General features: G+C 41.8%; 1 protein-coding gene across 9 annotated transcripts in view; it reads right to left on the bottom strand.

Annotated features, from left to right (window-relative positions):
• ATP13A3 (ATPase 13A3) overlaps positions 1-12,793 on the bottom strand; it is a 56,361-nt gene extending 43,568 nt beyond the window's left edge. For 3 of the 9 annotated variants that reach the window (XM_058843961.1, XM_058843967.1, XM_058843968.1), the window contains exons 1-3: positions 12,644-12,793; positions 11,882-12,032; positions 11,387-11,440 (exon numbers count right to left, since the gene is read on the bottom strand). In XM_058843961.1, the coding sequence (XP_058699944.1) occupies positions 11,387-11,440; positions 11,882-11,895 (68 nt within the window). In that variant the 5' untranslated portion in view covers positions 11,896-12,032; positions 12,644-12,793. Of the gene's footprint in view, positions 1-11,386; positions 11,441-11,824; positions 12,033-12,600 lie in introns of those variants that run through there. The other 6 variants (XM_058843963.1, XM_058843965.1, XM_058843970.1 and 3 more) reach the window with 6 other exon arrangements.
• Positions 12,794-13,040: the final 247 nt, after the last annotated feature.

The raw sequence follows: 13,040 nt of genomic DNA, 5'->3' as shown, positions 1-13,040 counted from the left end.
AGACCATTGTATCCAACAATCACCAAACCAAAATTGTATTTACATTTGTAGAGTGTATTCTTTGTAAAGTATACTTTCTGCAGGCTGTAATAGCAATCGCAATGTTTATAGTAGAGTACAGGCTACATTAAGGAAAGATAATTCTACATCTAACAATAAACTCACTATGTCAATTCATCATGATAACTAAGTACTATAGCCAATACTACGCTCAAAACTTACTTTCTAACTGGTCTTCAGTTCATTATATCAGACCACTTAGAAATTAGTTATTATTATAGCAGCAATGAAGAAGTTGAAGATATGTTGGAAGAGAATTTAGGAAAGCTGTTGGTCATCTCAAGGACAATTAGTCATACATTTTACCACCTAACCTTCTTCCCAGCATATTATTTATCTTACTTCGAGCAGAAGCTATTCACATTTACGAAAATTTTAAACTGTAAAACCAAGCACCAAAAATCACAATCACCCAAAGTTTGTTCCCACTCTCAGGCTCACAAAAACAGTCTTTACCCATTTCCTTTCAGATTTCTGGATCTCTTACCTAACTGCCATGAGGTAAAGAAGACCTGCCCTACAGTCAGGGAATCCAACAAAGCATACATTTATTTTGAACGGTTATTAGTTCTTTTGTCTCTTGGAAGAGTATACCAGGCATTTGGGTTAGAATTCACAGACTATGTTTTGTTTGTTTTTGGAAGAGAAAGTTCATCTGCTCCAAATACCTTGGGTAAGGCATGGTGCCATTACACCCAGCATGAGTTCTCAATAGCTGAGCATTGAGGCAGTTTCCAAAGAAACACTCCTTACTCACATGAGGCCTGAACTTTACTCAGCCCTTCTATGTGATTAAATAACCAAGACTATTATGGTTAGGTAATGGGGATGGCAAAGATGCCCCATCCGAGCACCATGAGATCTGAAGCCATTCTAGTGCAGAACTGGGAGTCTGAAGACCCAAACCCAGCAACAATGGGTCCTTTCAAGGAAGCATTTCCCCTTAGGGGCTGTGCCAAGAGCCCAACCTTTCCTGTGTGGCTGCCGCCTTATTGTGCAACGTAGAGTATCTGCTTCCTGGGATATATTTGCTTTTGTAGTATGGATGCTCAATAAAAAGAGGCAATGACTTTTTTTTCCTCTTCCTCTTAAATTCTTGGAAAATATTTTTGAAGTTAACATAAGAACATTTGAAGCAAATTTTTCTTCATCTGCAAGGAGATCATCAAGCACAACTAGACTTACCACAAGAGATAAATTTTCCTCTAAAGTTTACACATCTAACTTTCGTTTCCACAGAGGCACATGTAGAGGCATACAGCTATGACTAGAGCAGTCACACTCATTGTAAGCAAGCAACTGGCTTTCACATCTTCCTTTCCCATCCTAATAATGACTTAGTACCTTCCACTGCTTTCAGCCAAGCATTCTCAGACAAAGCAGCAGTATTTCTTCAGTTTCCTGAAGTCAAAGTGAAAACTTAGATATTCTAAAGTTCAACTATGTAACTACTAAAAGAACAGAACACGATAGCATACTCCAGAATAACAGATAGACCACCAAATTGCACAAACTTCTAAAAATGTATTCTGTAAGAAAATCTATACATTAAACCAGGGGTTTCTAATGTTTATTGAAAATATGATTTTTTAAAATAGTCATAATAAATTGACACCAAGTCTGAAGTGTATGGCATGCTCTCTTAACTTAGATCAGAAACACTTCAAGGAAAAAGCTCTTGTGTGCAAACAACTTGTCACTCAATAGAAATACCGTGCATAACAGAAACATTTAGAACTATAAATATCATAGAGCAACACTAAATATTAACGTTAAAAGACTGTAAAAAAGAATTAAATTCAATTTAAGATGTCACATATGACAATTTATAGGTTTTGATCTCAAACTACAGTAACTGAAATAATTAACAGAAAAATCTTCAAACAAGTTCCATTCCAAGACTGAACTGCTGTACAGGACAATTTTTTATGCACAGGAATTTATAGGACCTGACAGCTTAGCTCCTGAAAATGATTAATTTACCCTCCGAACTACCATATGAGGCAAGATGAAAAAATCAAGGGGGAAAAGTTGCACTCTGTTTCCATGAAAAGAAGTTTGACAAAGACAAGAAGAGAGCAGATGTATAGGACTGTAACGTTTAACTCCATGCCTGTAATGTAAACTTTGGCCCACATCCATCTAGCTACTATGTCCCAGTCATTCAGAACAGTCCTACAAACCCAGAAGAGCTTCAGAGATTTAGTAAACAGTTGTATTTCAAAGAAGGACTTCTATAATCCATTAAATAAAATTAACTCCCCACATCCTACTACAACGCATTTCATTGTTGCTTTAAATCACTCCATTTAAATGACACTGTTCAGTGCATCTGTGCCCCTTGGATTGACTTCCACAGCATCAGCAATGGGGTACATCTCCTGTATCATGGAAACACACTGCAAAAATCTGACAAGGGATATCCTTTCAACTGCTGCAATCTTCTCAGTCCTAATGACCATCAGAAAAGGTCTTGAGTCCCCATAAGCCTGGTCTCCCATAAGTAATAGCTCTTGCTTATCAGTCAATTTATAGTTAACTTTTATCCTGCATACTTACCTGAGGTGAAATTCTGCCTTAACACACCTTGTCCAGAGCAACATTTTTATCTCTTGATTAAAATACCTTCTTTAGAACTTTTCTTTCCTTACTAGCCTATAAAAAATTTTGTAACAGTATTAACAGGTGTAATTGTATCCATCTTCTCTGCTGAGAGGAAAAGTTTCCTTAAAAGCAAGACTGAAATGTTTCAAGTATGTGAAGTGTATCAAGGAGTGCTTTTTCCTCATGCACTGACCTCACTAACTGAAATACCACCACTGTCTACCCAAATATTCAGAAGTAGCCTCTTCCCAGATAGCTCTAATCCAGGTGCTTGACCCAGCTTTCCCCCTTCAGCCTTGCCTTTTCATAAATGTTAGGTGAAAACAGAGGTCAGCTCCCTAAAGCATCACTGAGAACTGCCACAATTTCACTTACATTAGATGCCCAAGTAGCTTTAAATCCATACCCTTTGCATCAGTGTCACTGAAGAACACCAAGCAGGACTAAAGGCTAATGGAACAACAAAACAATGGGCCAGAAAGGTCAGATCAAACGTGCATTTGCCCTGCAGACAAGGAGACAGCACAGAGCGAGTCATATAATGATGCTCCCCAGTGTAAAATCTCCAGTCCCAGGGACTTAGAGTTTAAGAGTTTCATGAGCCAAATACCTTATCATGTTATTTATTACTAACTGGATTTTTCCTGGGATTTTTAAAATTATTTTGTGGCACATTTTAACCTTGTCAACAAGCTTAAAATAAGCTTTGTCCCACAAAGAACTCCAGAATTCACAGAGAAGGATTCATTTTGCCCTTATTTTGACCCTCAATCTATTAGCTTTATGAACTTGCACTTCGATTTCTCCTTGGCTACAGCATTCAGAAAAGGAAATTGCCAAAACATTACTTAATCTGAATATAAGCAAAATAACCAAAAACGTTTTGAAAAAGACTGAAGCTCTGAACATTATCTTATTTCTGTGGGATATTAAGGAAGGAATCCAGTTACTATGTTTTTACTATCTTTCAGGCTGATGTTATACGTACCAAGCTCTTTTTCACAGCTGTATATACTACCACACTTTCAAAATAAAAACTGCTAACCTATCTAAAATCAAAATTAGTATCCAAAGAATGAGCGTGTTCTCTGGTAGAGGGACACAGATATAAAACACACCCTTCATGAATCCAGCAAAGGTAAGATGGGAGGCTAGAGCAAAACACCACACAGATGATTCACCATAAAATACTGCTCCACAAACTTAGCAAACTCAGCTGTCTGGGTATAGCTCAATGTCTGCACTAACAAAAATTACAGTCTCAAAAAAAGTGAGCTTTACTAAAGGTGAACTACTTCCATCAAACTAGGCCAACAAAAAATATTTCCTAAGAGTGCACACCAAAATATTCTCAACCCAATACATTCTTCTGTTGACAGTACCTCATCAACCAGCACTACTGCCTTGACTATAAGGCTGCATGAGTTCTGCTACCACACCCATCTGTTACATACAAGTGTTATCAGACTTCTGCTACACAGACAATTCTGGCATTTAAGATACTATTTCTTCACAGACATTTATACCAGCAGAGGATGACAGCAAGCAGGAAATTGAGCCTATACATTTGGTCCAAATGCAAGGTGCAGAGTACACTAATTCTAAATACTTTGCTCTGAAACCAGAGCCAAAAACTTCTATGACCTGTTCCAGCAATGGACTTACGTAGAACAGCACACCCAGAAGAGACAGCTGCTATTTAACACACCAGAAAGTCACTACTGAAATGACCATGGGCTAAGAACTGGGGTTACAAATGCTACCAGCAAACCAGTACCAGCTAAAGGCATAAAAATCCTCCATAATACATGCTCAGAATGCAATTATGGCAACAATCTCCCTACTGAAAAAAACCTGTCTCACTCTGGGGAAGGGATTTTGCTGGATAATGGAAAGGGCGGCAGAAGGAAGAGTGCTATGAGGACAACTCCATCTGCACACTACTGTGTAAGGACTCTGTCAGGCTGACAAGACCATAAGTTATTTTTCATTGTGCTCTTGCCCTACAAAAGGCATGTAATTTCTGTGGTGAAATTTGTATGTTCCTACATTTTTGCCTGCTCATTACTAACGTTATTTCTGCTGGAGAAGACAAGTTCATAAAAAATGCAAATTATATCGCTAACAAAAATCAAAATTTGTAGATGAACGAAGGAAAATTAAGAAGTTAGGAGTACAAGTAGACTTTCAACCAACTTAGACTGCCCAACAATCATTTTCCAAGCGCTTCAGTTCACTCAGACCTATTACATCTGCCTCAGCTCCAGACACATGCTCTTCACCACAGGTTAATCTCACCAAGCAGTAGAAAGCCATCACAGCAGTACAAAATTTCACCCATACACTGTTGCATTTAAAGCCTGGCTGTCTGAACTGGACTCAACAGCATTAGTCCTTACCACAAGTCTTCAATATTGCCGGTATTAAGGCTCAGTAGGCTGCCTCTAGCAATAAAGCATGGCTATGATGCAGGAAAGTAATATCAGGACCCTCTCTCAAAGCACTACTTAAGGTTTTCACCAAATGGACCAACTGAAGATAGGGTTCATCTAAAGAATGCACTTTGCAAGACTGCACATTTGACAGCCCTTTTATGCTTCCATTTGAATGACCAGTTGGTCTGAAAAGAACTTTTTGCAGGCTTGTCAGATCTGGAGTGCTGCTGTAGTGGCAGAAGCACCACTTTCAGACAGTAGCACCCTCAGCCAAAGACCATTCAAGCCAGTGGAACAATCCTTTGAATTCACTGGGCTTTGGATCAAGCCTTCACAACTTAGTGACAACAGTAGATATGTTAAGAACCCTGCATGCCTCTAAGATAAAAATAGATCCCCTATTTGAGAAACAGAGATAAGAAAAATTATCCCTCTCTCATAGAAAAAAATCTCTAGCCAATAGTAATAGGACTTTTCAGGAAATGAACCTGTACCCTAAACTTAGACAGTTCAATAAATAGTATTACAGGGCAAAGGTAAAGTCAGACAGGTAATGCAACTTAACTGTACAATCTCCGCATTGGAGGCCAACCATTGGTCCCTGTCATTGACCTTTCAGCTCCTGCTAACTACTGCTGCACTAAATGTAGCCTCCAGAAAATAAGCTCTTGCTACTGTTGATGTAAAACACCATAGCAGATCTTAAGGGTAAAGTTCATAAGGGTAACTGTACTTTTCTTCAATGATGTGGAGACATGATATGGCAGCAAAATGCATAGGCTTAATTGAAGTGTTTTCACACATTTCAGTTACATTACAAATCAATTGCTGAAATAGAAAGATTAGCTGGATCCTTTGTTTTGCCATGCAGTCTACAGCAGACAATCAAAAGTGATTTTAACAATGCATAAAAATAATGATATATAAAATAGCATGGCTTTACTCGCAGTTGGACTTTCTATTTTGCAATGGGTCCACCCTCACATAGGCTCCCTGTAGTGGGGAATATACCACAGCATGGGAACTGCAAAGAGGTCCTCAAAGCCAAAGGTGGACCTTTGTAACTATGGATGAGAAACATAGGATTATCACCTGAATCTAAAGCAGTAATTTGAAAGCTACCAAGACTACTAAAATGAATGGAAATTCAGCAGTGCTCTGCTAGGCTTAACTCACACAGACATCGCTAACATGTAGTACCTCCACCACAGCAGTTTAGAACATCCTGACAGCACAAGAAAACTCATTCCATTTGCAGGAGGCAGCATCCAAGAGAAGAAAGTAATCCTGAACACCATATGTTTCCAAACCAATACAAGCACCAGAGTTCTAACCATTCGAACTTGTACAAGATCTAAATTCGCATGATACAACCAAGAGATTGACAAAAAGAATCCTGTATATTTCTCCCTCACTGGCTCAAACTTGACATCAACTGAAACTAGAATCTTATAAAGTAAGATGAAAGGGGCATTAATAGTGAGTTTAGTCTATTCTCCAACCTAAACCATATACCATTCTAAACACACAAACTTGTTAGTCACAGCCACAAGACTTCTTAAAGTACTACTTTAACTGGGAGAAATGTTAAAAACTTAATTAGTGTTTTCTGTGATGAAACTTAATCCCACTTCAACCTGCCCATCATGGCCACTGAAAAGAGCGTTTCCTTATTACTAATCTTTTAAATACTTGAAATCTCTTACATTCCCCCTAAACTCCTCATCTCTTGCCAAAATAACTTGGATTTTCTTCCACATTTATGAAGTTGTTTCCTCGAACTCTGATCACTCGCATTTCTCTACTCTGAACTCCTTCCAAGTGGTCCAAATTATTTTTGAATCTTGGCACCCAAAACAGATGCTGTCTGCACAGACTGTACATCAACAGCAAATAAAGCCAAGGGATTTAAACTTTATGTCTCTCAGACAATACCCCTGTTTAAACATCCCAGTAAGATATTTGCCTTTTCTGCAAAACAGCATGACACTGACTCATGTTCAACTTGTGATCCAGTACACCCCCAGGTCCTCTTTCTAGTAGCTAACCAGTTATTCCTCACCCTGCATTTCCACAGCTGGCAATTCCTGCCTAAGTGCAGTACTCTGCATTTTTCCCTATTGAATGTCATGTTATTTTTCAGGTTATTTTCAACTCTCATCATGCCCTCCAACACACAGTCCCTGAGAATTTAATAAGCACATTTAATCAGCCAGTTGACTAATATCTTCATTAAAGGCAACCATACCCAGGACAGAATCCTTTAACATAAGTTCTCATTTTTAACACCAAATTGTTAATTATAGTTCTCCATATAGGATCATCTACCCCCAGATCATGCCTCCATTTACTCATGAGGCCATTAAAATGAGGAAAATCTTTTTAAATCCATCAATTAATTCAGGAGAGTAAACCTCCACTGCTTCTGCTATAGCCACTGAGCCTTCTGCTCTGCAGTAAAAAGGTATCAAGACTTCAGACACAATTACTTTTCTCACAAATCAGTTCATGCTGCTGTATCTTCCAAGCACTTGAAAATAGAATGTTTGCTTATTAATCTCAACTGACTGAAAAAAACTGAGACAAATTGAACTGTCAGACTGTAATTCATCTTTCTTGGCTCTTTTGCTTAGTAACTGTCTGAAGACTCATCCTTTGCCAATTTTCTAGTACTTCTGAGTAGTTCTAGATAATATTTTTGAGCTGTTTTGAGAATTTTACAGTGAAACTGTCAGGGCCAGTAGACACAGAAACATCTAGTGGAAGTACACTGTAGTGTAAAATACTACCTTGTCACAAATATTCATAAGATTAAGCACCTGCATGCCACTACATGAAAGAAGACAAGCAAAATAGGCACTAAGCCCTTCAGATGTTCTGCACCTTCTGTAGACATGTGCTGCCCACCAAATCAAGTGAGGCATTTCCCAATCTTCCTCTTACTACTAACATGCTTCTACAGGTGACTTTTATGTCTCTTGCTACTTGCCATTCCATTTGCACTGTAGCCTTTGTGATATCTGCCCCTACTAGTCTTTCACATATGTTCTTCACAATGTGACTCAATTTCACACTTTACATATATTTCCTTCTTGCATTCCAAGTCAGTTAAGCTACTCTTACTCCTGTTTCTCAAAAGCCTTCTCATTACACTCTTTTCCTATCCTTAAAAGGAACCAGCTGTGATTTCACAGCCATTGCCATTTATCACCTTTCATTCTGACATCTTCTAGCTAGAATAAAATCTGAATGAGCTGCCATTTTTGTTACTGCATGTACCCTCTAAACTTAAAATATCACTGCCATATAACTTTGCTAAAGGTCAAAAAAGAAAGAGTTGGGTATTTTGATTTTGAAGGACAATCTTTTAGTCTTAAATACCACATGAAAAAATCTCAATCTAACCAAAATGGACCTTCTACCAGTTCTACCATTAAATCCTCTTCCAAAGAGCGTTTTAAGATGAACAATGCAATGTCACAATTCTAATAAAGCAGAACCATAAAAAAGGGCTAAATTCTTCCAAATGAAAAACACCTAATGAAAAAAAATGAAAATACAGAAAGAATACAAATGCAGACAATTCTGTTAAGTTTGACAGGATTATGAATGTGATTGACACTTCACCACTTCAGAGCAATCAGCAAGATCCCATGGTCAGGGAGACCCCCTTCCCAATCCCAACCTGTGCACAGCATTCCATGAGAATGGTGCAGAAATTGCACTTTTTAGAAAAGGAGCAGCAAACACAGAACTTCAGTTTTTTGTGCAGATCACATCCATAACTCCTGAACAGAAACTGTCAATCACCCATCCTTTTTTTATTTAAGCCTGCTTTTCAGCTACCAAAAATTAAAGTTTACAGTCTTATTTCAATCAGGAATAAAGGTGTCAGACTTGGAGCTATAATACAACTATGGTTTACTACAAAATGAACTTTTGTTCTCTGCTATGCAGATTATTTAACAAAGGAAGCAGTTTTTTTATGAATGAAAACTATTTTTAGCTCATTGTGTAACAGTGAAAGGGAAACATTTTAGCATTACTGTTATTTGAAACTTTTTTTTCAATGTTTTATCGTGAAATTAGGATTTCTGAACTAGGATTTGTCTTGTATGAACTTTCTCATGCTAATCATAACCAGATCCAAGCACAAGTCAGAATGTTGGGAGTTTTTTTTGCCACTGAAAGTCCACAAAGCCTATTTATCTGCACAACAACATGATCCCAGACCCAAAGCAGGTTTGAACATAGTAGATGCCATGCTGTGGAGACCAGTAATTCCTGCCCAAAAAAAACCCTGCACTTAAATATTTAAGCTCTTTTCTCCAAGGCATTTTTTGCAGACTTTCAAAAGATGAACCTGAACACAAATGGCAGAACCGCTTATTTTCACGTTATATTGATAAGGTTTGGGCACTGACTAAATGAAATCTAAGGAAACCTTTTTTTCTGATTTCCAAAACTTAAGAATTTTAGCAGATTTAACTAAAGGACTTTTCTTCACAAGGCAATAAAGGAATGAAACATCTTCTCTCCGTGCCAGCTACCATCAGGCTCTGTACTGGGATGACTTTATGATGCTGGTATCCCCACTGTCTGTCTACCACACAGACATTAAATAAGGAAGGTGTTACAACCATGTTCCCTGGTCTGCAGTTAAAGATGCTTGAGCACAGCACTCAACAGAGACATTTATCACAACAGAAGTAATAATTTCTACAACAGACCTCAGACAAGTTAAGTCAAAGTAATCTCTTGCTGCAGATTTCTGCTGTTTACAGAAATAAAGCAAACACTCTCTGAAGGTTTCCAGAAAAAGGAACAAGGGTGCAATGGTCAAAATGTTTGATGAAAACCTGACCTTTCCTTGTCAGTTCCCTGTTCTACTACTGATTTCCTCTAACCTGGATACTCCGCTTGGACCTGGCTTTAACTATATAAAGGTATTTTACTTCCACAGAAAAAATGGAATTTGTCTTCATCCCACAGAAAATCAATGTCTTATTGGCTGTTTTATACTTCACACAGTAAACAGTAGGATAGTACGTGCTCAAGGCAAATGAGAAAATGAGAGTTCCATGTCAACACAGAAATTTAGTTTGCTTTTAAAACTAATTTACTAAGAACACAGCAAAATGGTCTAATGCACCATGCCTGTCTCATGGCACAGTAGCAGAACAGGACTGAATCACAAAGTTTCTCAATCACTCAGACATCATGATGCAACTTCCCTTCCTACTAGGCAGCCCCCACGCCCCCTTGCAGGCATTGCGAGCTTCCTGACCAGGCAGCTGGGACCTTTCACCCCTCTCTCTCCAGGTTAGGGATGAATTAGTGCCTACCAATACCATGAGGTCCTCCACAGACTAGAAATAAATAAAAAAGAAATACAGGAACAGATTCCTGATCCTAGAAGACAATTAACAAAATACTTAAGGGGAGCAAGTAAAATGAGCTCGAAGTCTAGACAGCACTACAGGAAGACATCAAGCAGAGCTTGGAACAGCCCCACTGTATTTGTAGGTATTTGGGAAGGCAACAGCTGCTGTCCAGCAGCTCTGCTGGAGCCTGCAGAACTGCTCAGACCTCTTTCACTGCCTATATCTTCTTGTGTCACAGACGATCAGCCCTGGCCAAAACCAAAGTTAACAAAAAGATCTCTCTTACTCGTTTTCTGAAGCACTTTAAAAACTAATAACCTTGGAGCACATCAGTTTTTCATAGCTGACCTAGGTGATCACACTGGAACACTCAAAGTAGCCAGAAGCCAGTGTTCCTTCCCACAGGTGACTACACCAACAACAGAGAATATTTTTGTCTCACTAAGTCATTTTAACGATATGCTTCTTAGAAGTCAGGAGGGTTAGATCAGTACCAATAAATTTCTAAGTCAATTGTACAGTTCAAAGTTTACACAGCATATTTTCTTTAAACTTTACTTGTGAAACTGTACTTGTAATTAGCCAATAAGAAAAAGCAGCTAACAAAAGCAGCAGTACGTAGCCATCAACGTCATGCCAAATACCAAGACAAACATTTCCTCAGTATATGTGTAATAAAGATACACTGCTGTCACTCATGACACTGATGCAGGGACATTAAATTTATGAGGACCACACTTACACCCTAGAGTAAATTTAAATAATGCCAAAAAAGCTGTTTCTCACAACATCAAGAAAATCAATATTCTACAGGATATAACAGTTGTTCAAAATTTTAAGAAAAGGTAAAAGTACCAATTCTTTCAAACATGATGGAACTGATGGCTGAAAAATATTGCTAACCTGTCTGAAGAGCCAGTGTGTGGACAAATCTCATACATACAACAGCTGAGACACCTACAACAACAACAAAAAAAAAAAAGTCAGAGTAATGAACAGGCTAAATGAAACGTAATCTTGATTGCCCTTGTGAAGAAAACACCATACAATGCCAGTGAGTGCATACTGCAAAGAAAACACATTAACAAACTCTAACTCAGCAACCTCACAAGAGGAAGCACTCAGACGGTGTGGCCAGACAACTATCAGCACTCATGTTAGAACAGTTTAGAGTTAACCATCTACCACTGCTGGAGGCTATGCTATCTCAGCTTCTTTAAGGGCTCCAAAAGTCTCTTCCAACTACAACACCTGCAGGGATACACTGAAGCCAGCAGGCAAGCCAGAACACTGATGCAAGCTTTCAGAGCCAATACAGTAGACACCCCAGTTTTTCTTCACCTTAAGTATCAATTCTGTTAAGGTTGTCAGTGTTTAATTCACCTAGCACTTGTTTACCCCTGTACAGGCATAAACAGGCCTCCTCTTAGGGATGACGCAGTGCTTGTCAGAGGTGCTCGCAGTCCGAGATCTCAGTCTCCATAGCTCAGCTGATAGAAAAGTGCTCTATAACCTTTGTCAGCAGCAGGAGAATGCACTGACTCATGTGCTGAAAAAAGGATGAGACGCATTGAGTCCTCATCTTGGGCTGCGAAAGTTTCTCTTTGGTACACGATCACCGGCATTCCCCACCGACCCCGCCACTGCAGAACACGCTGACGTGTGCCCAGGCAGCGGAACGCGCGGCGTTCGGTAACCGGGATCGCCGGCAGAACTGGGGGCCGGGCTGAGAGGACGGAGGAAGAGGCACGGGAGAAGCCGCCCGAGCTGCCGAGGGGGCCCCGACGGCCCGGGGTGGCCCGTGGGCAGCGCGGGGGGCGGCCTGGCCGCTGGGCCATCGCCGCACGTGTCGGGACACCGGCGGCCGCGACACGCCGGGCGCCCGCGCTCCCGGCCACGCGCGCCCCTTCCCCGGGCGGCGGGGCTGCCCCGGCCGCGGGTTTCGCTCCGCGGCACCGGGCCCGCCGCAACCCCCGCGCCCGCGCCGGGCCGCCCCGCGGGGGCTGCCGCGGGCGGAGGAGCGGCCGGCGCGGCTGAAGGGCGCTGCGGGCGGCCGCGCCGCGCCCGGCGCGGCGGAGATTGCAGGCGCCGCTGGAGGCCCGCGGACCCTCCCTCACCTGCCGGGCCGTGCCGAGCCCGCGGCCCCACGGCCCCACTCACCGGCGGCCTCAGCGCAGCCCCATCGCCGGCGGGGTGGCGCGGGACCGGCGCGGGACCGGCGCTCCCCCCCCACCCCGCCCGCCGCGCGCGCGGCTGCGGCTGCCTCGCGAGGCGCGAGCGGATCCGCCGCCAACCGGCTGCACGCGCCGGCCGCGCTGGGCGGGGCGGGGCGGGGCGGGCGCGGAAGTGACGGCGGCGAGGCACGCGCCCGTCCCCCCGGGCCGGAAGAGCGGGGTGTCGCGAGGGGGCGGGGCCGAGCCGGGGGCGGGGCCATGGGCGGGGCTGGGCCCGGGGCTTCGGCGGGAGGGGCGGGGCGGGGGAGCACGTGGGGACACGGGGGGGGACACGGCTATGGGGACACGGCTATGGGGACACGGGGGGGGACAGGGCTATGGGG

The sequence above is a fragment of the Poecile atricapillus genome, chromosome 8 (assembly GCF_030490865.1).
Source record: "Poecile atricapillus isolate bPoeAtr1 chromosome 8, bPoeAtr1.hap1, whole genome shotgun sequence".
Lineage (NCBI taxonomy): Eukaryota > Metazoa > Chordata > Aves > Passeriformes > Paridae > Poecile > Poecile atricapillus.
The sequence above is the reverse complement of the archived record's forward strand: the minus strand, read 5'-3'. Positions and strand labels throughout refer to the sequence as shown.